A 9,849-nucleotide genomic window follows, 5' to 3' on the forward strand; every position below is an offset into this window, starting at 1 on the left:
TTGAGGAATCTGGGAAGTGCTTTTGATAAAAGCACTTTCATTTTTTTTTACCAAACACCAACTTCAAAATTTATTGACTTATATAGGTTTTGAAAATAAAAAAAGCATTACCAAACCCAGACTTAGTACTAGTTGTTTCTTTTTGTTTCCTACTGATGTAATTGATACTGATGTTATTATGATTCCTTGAATGGTGATTCTGCACGATTATGTATCCCTTCAAACCTCAGTTTTAATGAGTAATTTAATAAATTATGGGTTGTTCAAACCCATCTTTCCTTGAAGAAGAAAAATAATTAAATAAAAATAAATAAATAAATAAATAAATAAATGCTTGCTTAAGCTCAAATTAAACGAATCAATGTCTCAACCATTGATTAAGAGCGAAGAACGAATCAAGTAAATCGAACCCGTATATTACTGAAATGAAACCTAACGTTTCCTTAATGACGCTGCATTTCAAGCAGCTAATCATTTCTAGTAAGGGCATTTCCGGTAATAAAAAAACGTCGATTTCACATTTTCCGGTTCAACAATATTTTGGTGGATTCATCTTTTCTCTCCTCTCACGTTCTTCTCCTTGTTTCTTCTTCTTCTTCCTCCCGAAGCAATCGAAAAACAAGCATTTTCCAAATTTCTCTGCAAAATGAAGAGATTTTCTGTAAATCTTCTGCTTTTCCTCTCGATCTCTTCCTTATTCATTTCATTAACATCCGCAGAGATCAAAAATTTAGAGATCCGTGCAGATTCAAGACCAATGATCTTATTCGAACGATTCGGTTTCACTCATACCGGCCACGTTAATGTTAAAGTAACAGATGTACAATACTCTTCATCTGTTTCACAACCAGATCCATCTCGATTAGGTTTTTTTCTTCTCTCAGAAGAAGCCCTAATTCAAGTAATCATAGAAAGTGAACAAAACCCTAATTTCTGTGTTCTTGATAGTCATTACATTCTATCGTTATTCACTTTTAAAGAATTAAATCCACCTCAGAGTAATTCTTACAATAATTCATTCCCTGTTACTGTTCCTAATGAGTACAGTCTTTTCTTTACAAATTGTTTACCACAATGTCAAGTTAATATGGATGTTAGAACAGAGATCTACAATGTTGATAATGGTGTTGACAAGGATTATCTACCAGCAGGTCAGACTAAACTACCTATGATGTATTTTGTGTTTTCATTAGCTTATTTTGTCTTCTTAGTTGGCTGGATTTATGTTTGTATTACAAATAAGCATTCGGTTCATCGAATTCATCTTTTGATGGCGGGGTTATTGTTGATGAAAGCATTGAATTTGATATCTGCTGCTGAGGATAAACATTATGTTAAGGTTACTGGGACGGCTCATGGATGGGATGTGTTGTTTTACATTTTCCAGTTTATTAGGGTAACGTTGTTGTTTACTGTGATTGTGTTGATTGGAACTGGTTGGTCGTTTTTGAAGCCATTTTTACAAGAGAAAGAGAAGAAGGTGTTGATGATTGTGATTCCGTTACAAGTGTTAGCCAATTTAGCTTCAGTTGTGATTGGAGAAACTGGTCCTTTTATCAAAGATTGGGTAACTTGGAATCAAGTTTTCTTGTTGGTTGATATCGTTTGTTGTTGTGCAATTATATTCCCAATCGTATGGTCGATCAGATCATTGAAAGAAACATCGAAAACGGATGGGAAAGCTGCGAGGAATTTGGCTAAGTTGACACTTTTTAGACAGTTTTATATAGTTGTGATTGGGTATTTGTATTTCACGCGAATAGTGGTGTTTGCGTTGAAAACAATTTCTGCATACAAGTATCAATGGGTTAGTACTGCAGCTGAAGAAACAGTGAGTTTGGCATTCTACATGGTAATGTTCTATATGTTTAGACCAGTTGAGAAGAATGAGTATTTTGTGCTTGATGAGGAGGAAGAAGAAGCTGCACAGCAAATTTTGCAAGACGAAGAATTCGAGCTTTGAAGAGTTTTTCAGAGAGGCATCAGTATATTTTACTGTTGTTGACTGTCAAAGTTTGAGTTAGCATAGCTAACAGTAGAATTGCTCGGTTTGGTGTAGTATGGCGAGTCCCCTTTACCACATCTCTTTCCTGTAATAAGACCAACAGACATCTTGTTTAGTGTTTGGGTTGTGGTTGCTGGAACCTTGTTGTATGCCATTTTGATGTGTGCTAAAGCACAGAAGTAAAAGCATTGTTTTTGTTTCTTCTTTTTTCATTTTATGGTTCTTGTTTCATTCTCATTTGGTTAATAAAAAGTTCCTGTGAATGTACTTCTTTTATGCTTTTATAACACGAGACTGAACAAGCCGTGATATGAAACTCACCAATGCAGAGAAATAGGTTGCTTTTGTCTGGTTTGCTATGCTGGTCTGATTGTTGTCCTTGACCAACATAAACACAGATGTGAGAATACCAATTGCCTCTGTAAGAGCATCTGCAAAAAATTCTACATGGCTTTTTTATTTAGTCATTTTATTTATGGGCTACACGTAGAGGAGATTTAGGGCTTCATATCTAAAAAACCATTTCGAACGGTAAAAATTTTTAACAAAAAATTAGTGAAAAATATGATGTGGAGCCGGAGGTGTAGATAATACATTCTTGAACACCTTCATAATTAATAATTGGTCCCTCCTAATTTGTAAGACCATACTGTTGGAGATGGATTTATGCCCAACGGGGATCTTAGATGAGACTTTTTTTTATATACACCCATTTAATAATGTGTTTTCTAAAATACACACGTTTTTTTATTATATTTCTAAAATACACCCGATACCATAATTCCATCCATTTTTTTTTAAATAAAAAGGCTAACTGCCGTTAAGTCTACAACTATCGTACAATTGTCGGCACATGAAAGGTCTAAAAACACCTATGGGGTTTGAATCGAAAGGGAAGTTAGGGTTTGAATTCCAACTCTTCCTGTTCAATTTCATCCGAAAAGTCTGTTTGGGAACTCGGGATAACATATCATAGAATAGTTTACCTTACTTTAATTTATGATAACCTTGTTAATGGTTAGTTTTAACGGTGTTTGTTTAAAATTATATCATATCTTGTGCTAGGTTAACTTGTGTTTGTTTGACTTCAGAAATAAGTGGATATAAATAATTATTTCTTAGACAACTACTTATATTAAAGGAAAATAACAGTCTAACTCAGAAGATGATACATGTATCCCAGGTATTTGGAAGAATACCATAACCTCACTTTTTTAGCTTCCTAAAATCAAGGAGGGTTTAGTAATCCTTATCCAAAACTAGAATTGCAGTGAGACAAACACATTTTAACCGTTTTTTATTGGATAACCCAATGTAGGATGAAATATCCAGAGTACCAAACACGACCGAAGAGTTTGCTTCTATGTGAATTCCAGAAAACGATCCTCTTCTCCCATTAGTCGTATTAGTTATTGTCTTCGGGAGCAAAAGAATTCGTATTAGTTATCGTCTTCGGGAGCAAAAGAATTAATAAGATCCCAAGTTAATCACGAACATGAAGGGACATCGAAGGCCCTTAATTCCACCTCCTACTCCACCACCAACCGTAACTACATCGCCATCCTTATCAACAACATATATGTTTACTCTCCTTCCAATCGGAAAAAGTTCATCAATTCTTTTTCTTTTCCAATTTAATATTATTATTACTAACAAGAGAATTATTCACATGATAAAAATGAGGATTCAAATTAGAATAAAGATCAGGTGAAGAATTAGCTTTACCCTTTTCCAATCAGAAGTAGAAATTGCAAGTCCCTCAGGTTCATAAAACCCTAAACTTAAACAAATACTATCAATCTCACCATTATCACCACCTCCAATTCTAAAACAGGTACGATCTGTATAACAACTTGAAAGGTTTTTTAATTAATGGATATATTAGTAATTTTCCGAGTTAAATAAATCTGTATCGTCCGTTTCATTCGATAAATGTACGGCTGGATCTTTATACACTGTGTACTTATGTTTTCATGGATGGTGGGCGTATTTTAGAAATATCCAAAAAGACGGGTGTAGTTTTGTAAACAGGTTATCAAGTGGGTGTATATTAGAAAAATTTCCATCTAAAAAATCCTACGTGTCACTAAAAAAAAGAAGATCCACCCTCTATTGGAGATGCTCTAAAAGTATATAATGTACTATTTTGTGCAATTGTTCCCGAGTTGTTTTCTTTTTTTTTTTCTTTTTTTCAATAAACTTATTGTTGTCCATTAGTGTTGAGAATCTGAATACACCCTGGAGGTATGATCAACCTTGTCGCAGTAAATTGGATTCTTTCCATGGGACCTATAAGTGACATGAAATCATGGTGGGGGTGCTTCTTGGCCTGCCATTCTTCTGGCACTAAGTTGGAACTGAATCAAATGTTGTTGATTTTTGGTCTTAATGTAGAAAAACTCAGCTCCCGTTTCCAATACTTGTAATCGATTATGTAAACTAGTATGTAACCCGTGCTACGCAACGGATCTGATGGAATCAGTCAATTTAGTGTGAAATGCATTTGGTTTTTTCTGAATAGTCTTTAATTAGTTTGAATTTTTTAAGGGATAGGAAACTCTGGTATCATCTAGTGATAAAATTTGGTATGATAAACCCAAATTCATGTATTAGCTTTACCGGTAGATACTAAGATATATCATTGAAATGACTCATTATTGGAAAAGCAATTACCTGCAACACGTTTACATAACATATTCTTTCTATTGGGTATGGCTTCGACCATTCCTGGAACTCGGCGATTAGTTATTCATGGACATATATATTTTAGTTAATGGTCCAACGTATAGTAGATATACCAAGGTATCATTGCAAACCCCGTGATATGCACCATGTAACTCAATTAATGAGCAGTACAAAATATCCAAATTACAGGCCAAATCTTTCCAATAATTTATTCGAGTGTTATGAGTTGTCAATAATTTATCCGGTTGTTTGAGGGTAAAAACTGGTTCTGCTGTTTTTGGTAAATTTCGGTGTGTTGATGAGAAACGAATTCAAACCCTAAACAATGTACTATACGGGAGTACTTTTAGATTCGAGAGATCAATCTGTAAGACTCTGGCCTAAACCAAGAAATTACCGTTCCAGATTCAATTCGGTCACAAAATGAAGGAGAATCAGTTGATCTTAGGAGGGAAGCGAAGAAGGTGTTTGAGATTATGAAGGTGTTGGTTGTTTATGACTTGTATCAGAATGTCGATCTGGCTTGCATAATGTAAACTATCAGTTCTGAGTGTTTTTCTGGATACTGTGTTGACAACCCTTGTCTTCTCTTCGTCGAAATAGGTTGAAAACCTATTTATACAAATCATTTGAGCGCCACCTTGATCTCGTAGGAACTGGAAAAGGTTAAGTTATGGAGTAGTGGGGTTATGTAGGAGATGGTGATCATCACGTGGTCACTCCTTCACCCACTTCTCTCATTGTTGTTAACCGTTCATCTTTTCCTTGACACATTCTCGTCATGGGCGCATTGCACGCCGCACGATGTAAACCGCCAGATTAATACTCCAATAAGTATCCCCCAGTTTGCGACATGTGTGATGTCTCGAGTAAGTAGGTCAAGTCGTTGGACTTTCCGCAAAGAATAACATACAATGCTATTAGGTAAAACAACTAAGTTGTTTATGGAGTCGATATTCATAAAATATCGCATGTGTTCGATGCATGTAATGCATCACTTTTAAGAAAGAAACTCAAGACAATCGATATGCATGAAGCATCATTGTTTTAAAGCTTGATTGAATAAGTTGCGGATTGAGCGTCTTAAAATAGCAGCATGTCCGACCACCTTCGGGTGACCGTTTGAAGGCCGCATGGGCGAGCCATCATTTGGTCGATCGCTCCCTGTGACAGAGTGGCGGTCGGTGATCATTGAGGTACCTCATTGATCGCCTAATATCTAATCCAAACTGTCCGACCAAGCTGGAGAAGTTGGACGGAAGAGATGGTTTGCGGCAAATGTTTGCCGCCGTTGATATAATTTTAGGGTTTAGGGACGTGCAGACGTCCCTTCTTTGGCCAGTCGAATCCAAGCACTGGGTGTTAATTCGAACGGACCGGTTGGGCATGCGTGGAGACGAGCCGCCAGCGTGCATGCCTACATCTCTTGGTCCATCCAAATCAGATCTAGGCCACTCGATTCGGTAGACGAAGATGAGTGGCCACGATCAATTTGCGACAGAAATATATTGCCGCAAAGCACAAATTAGGGTTTTGGATAGCCGCGGCTACTCCAGTTAAATCGAGAAATTCGATGCTTCATTGACCTCCCACAGGTAAGTCGATCGAACAAGAATAGAGTTGGGCCGGTGGTGAACTCGTGTGCACTTCCCTGATTGTCCAAAACGCGATCTAAACCATCCAAACAGGCTGGCTAAGTTGGATGGTGGTGATCGATTTAAGATGTTAATGTACTTCCGCGACCCAAATTAGGGTTTAGAAGCATCACGCCTGCCATAGTTTGGGAAAACGATTTATTGCCTTATGGTCTTGCCGTGGACAGACTGATCGAGTGGGGGAAAGCTGGACCGCCGGTGTACGTGCTAGCACTTCCCTAATCACTCGTGGATTAATTCAATCCATCCAACCAGGATGGCAAAGTTGGATGGCTGTGACGCTTTTAAGACTGTTTTAGACAGTCTATGCTCGTTCGAGCTTCTTTTCACAACGTGACCACCCTACTTAGGGTTGGTGTTTGACAACGCTGGGATGCGTTTAGGCAAGGTCCAATCAGTTGGGGAGTTGGTGGGCCTGCCGATGGTCATCATGATGGTTGCCTATTTCTGCCAGGGCTTGGCCAGGCTTGTTGAATTGTGTGGCCAAATTGTGTGGTCGTGATCGTTTCTGAGATTGAGATTAACAGTCTAGATTTTATTTAAGGAATTTAAGCGTGATCGAGCTATCTGTGATTAAAAGTGCGCCGATACGAACATCTCTTTGTCAGAGAGTGATGTAGTCCATGTGGGTATTTTCATGCAGATCTCAATACTGGCACTTCGGGAGATTCATGCTATTCTGCTAAGAGTGAACACTTAATCGTCATGTCATGTCAATGATGAGAGTTCGGCCGAGAACATAGCACGGAAAAATACTAGGCAAAGCATGCATTAATTAACAATGCTGGTATAAAATAGAAACCACAGAATATTTCGGATTGCTACTACGCGCACCATTATGAGTGAATTTCATATATATTGAATTGCTCAATGAGCGAGGAGGTTTTCTGCAATCGTCACTTTTCAACCCGTTACAGGGTGACAGCGCATAAAATACTGGTTTTACAATTTAGCTATGAACTAAATCCCACCATCAACATTAAGTCCACTGCTTAGCACGTAACGGTGACATTGTTGCGGGGTAAGCAATATATGGTGATAGATGGAAATAGAATTCATGAGAAGAGTAAACAGACATTACCAATAGACAGAGGCCGTCTTGTCCTTTGAGCAGAACATGTTTAATGAAACGTCGATGCAAGTATCAATCACCTTTCTGGTACGTTGAGGGCGAGAACACTAAAATGATGTAGTGGAGCCTCGACTGATGAGTGTTAAGGAAGTTGATCCTTGAATACAAAGATGGGTGTTGAGGTGGTGGAGCCGCCAACACTATGATGTGTTGAGGCAGTGATGCATGACAACACGGTAGTGAGTGTTGAGGAATTTGCACGTCTCAATACTAAGAGGAAGGATGTGTTGAGGCATCATGCCTGGCAACACAGTGGTGAGTGTTGAGGAATTTGCACGTCTCAACACTAAGAGAAAGGATGTGTTGAGGCAGCATGCCTGGAAACACAGTAGTGAGTATTGAGGAATATGCACGTCTCAACACTAAGAGAAAGGATGTGTTGAAGCAGCATTCCTGGCAACACAGTAGTGAGTATTGAGGAATTTGAACGTCTCAACACTAAGAGAAAGGATGTGTTGAGGCAGCATGCCTGGCAACACAGTAGTGGTGTTGAGGAATTTGCACGTCTCAACGCTAAGAGAAAGGATGTGTTGGGGCAGCATGCCTGGCAACATACTTGTGAGTGTTGAGGAATTTGCACGTCTCAACACTAAGAGAAAGGATGTGTTGAGGCAGCATGCCTGGAAACACAGTAGTGGTGTTGAGGAATTTGCACGTCTCAACACTAAGAGGAAAACGTGTTGAGGCAGTATGCCTGACAACACAATAGTGGTGTTGGGAATTTACATGTCTCAACACCAAGAGGAGGGTGTGTTGAGGCAGCATGCCTGGAAACACAATAGTGAGTGTTGAGGAATTTGCACGTCTCAACACTAAGAGAAAGGATGTGTTGAGGCAGCATGCTTGGCAACACAGTAGTGAGTGTTGAGGAATTTGCACGTCTCAACACTAAGAGAAAGGATGTGTTGAAGCATCATGCCTGGCAACACCGTAGTGGTGTTGAGGAATTTGCACATCTCAACGCCAAGAGAAAGGATGTGTTGAAGCAGCATGCCTGGAAACACAGTAGTGAGTGTTGTGGAATTTGCACGTCTCAACACTAAGAGAAAGGATGTGTTGAGGCAGTATGCCTGGCAACACAGTAATGAGTGTTGAGGAATTTGCACGTCTCAACACTAAGAGAAAGGATATGTTGAAGGAGCATGCCTGGAAACACAGTAGTGGTGTTGAGGAATTTGCACATCTCAACGCCAAGAGAAGATGTGTTGAGGAAGCATGTCTGGCAACACAGTAGTGAGTGTTGAGGAATTTGCACGTCTCAACACTAAGAGAAAGGATGTGTTGAGGCAGAAATCTTGGAAACACAGTAGTGGTGTAGAGGAATTTGCACGTCTCAACACTAAGAGGAAAACGTGTTGAGGCAGTATGCCTGACAACACAATAGTGGTGTTGAGGAATTTGCACATCTCAACACCAAGAGGAGAGATGTGTTGAGGCAGTTTTCCTGGCAACACAATGGTGAGTGTTGAGGAATTTGAACGTCTCAACGCTAAGAGGAGAGATGTGTTGAGACAGTTTGCCTGGAAACACAATGGTGGGTGTTGAGGAATTTGAACGTCTCAACACTAAGAGGAGAAATGTGTTGAGGCAGTTTGCCTGGCAACACAATGGTGAGTGTTGAGGAATTTGAACGTCCCAATACTAAGATGAGAGATGTGTTGAGGCAGTTTTCCTGGCAACACAATGGTGAGTGTTGAGGATTTTTCACGTCTCAACACTAAGAGGAAAAATGTGTTGAGGCAGTTTGCCTGGAAACACAGTGGTAAGTGTTGAGGAATTTGAACGTCTCAACACTAAGAGATTTAAAATTTATTTGATATGCCTAATAGATATAAAACATTTATTTTAAGGATAGTTACTTAGCTCTGTCTCCGCTAGGCATGTCCTTCGCGCATGATTGTGTTATGGGTGTATCAGGCTCTCCCGTGAGTAAGCAGCGTGACAAAAGTCCCCATGTGATTATCCTGATTTTATTTTCTCGTGGAAGATGTGCTTCCATTGTATTCGCTGGTAAGGTGGTTACTCCGTTTAAACTTCTAAACCTAAAGGAGGCTTCAGTCCCCAAGTGTAGCTTGCTTTGGTTGTACCACCTTGAATCCACGCCTCTGTGATTTGATACAAGCTTATTGTACTCTCCTGGATGGGATTCTTGGAACATCACATGGACGAAATATTGTTTATAGTGGTTGTTGCTATGGTGAAGCTCTGGCTGGTATCAGCGAACGAGCAACAGCGGTTCTTGGAAGAAGCTGTGATCAGAAGAGACTTGACTGTCTGTGATCACAATCCTTGACAGGGAGGAGTGGCGACTACGGGAACGAAACTTGGCAGGAAGGAGTGGCGGCTTCTGGAGAGAACGTTGAAGCGGCTCC

The 9,849-nt window shown here is 39.4% G+C and overlaps 1 protein-coding gene across 1 annotated transcript; it reads left to right on the top strand.

Annotated features, from left to right (window-relative positions):
• The first annotated feature begins 536 nt into the window (after positions 1-536).
• LOC113343031 (protein GPR107-like) lies at positions 537-2,281 on the top strand. Its single transcript, XM_026587366.1, has one exon. It carries the CDS (start codon positions 647-649, stop codon positions 1,961-1,963), a length of 1,317 nt encoding a protein of 438 aa, XP_026443151.1. The 5' UTR covers positions 537-646; the 3' UTR covers positions 1,964-2,281.
• Positions 2,282-9,849: the final 7,568 nt, after the last annotated feature.

The sequence above is a fragment of the Papaver somniferum genome, unplaced genomic scaffold (assembly GCF_003573695.1).
Source record: "Papaver somniferum cultivar HN1 unplaced genomic scaffold, ASM357369v1 unplaced-scaffold_52, whole genome shotgun sequence".
Taxonomy (NCBI): Eukaryota; Viridiplantae; Streptophyta; class Magnoliopsida; order Ranunculales; family Papaveraceae; genus Papaver; species Papaver somniferum.

Coding starts and splice junctions, on each gene's coding strand:
- LOC113343031 (XM_026587366.1), top strand. CDS start 647: ATGAAGAGATTTTCTGTAAATCTTCTGCTTTTCCTCTCGATCTCTTCC.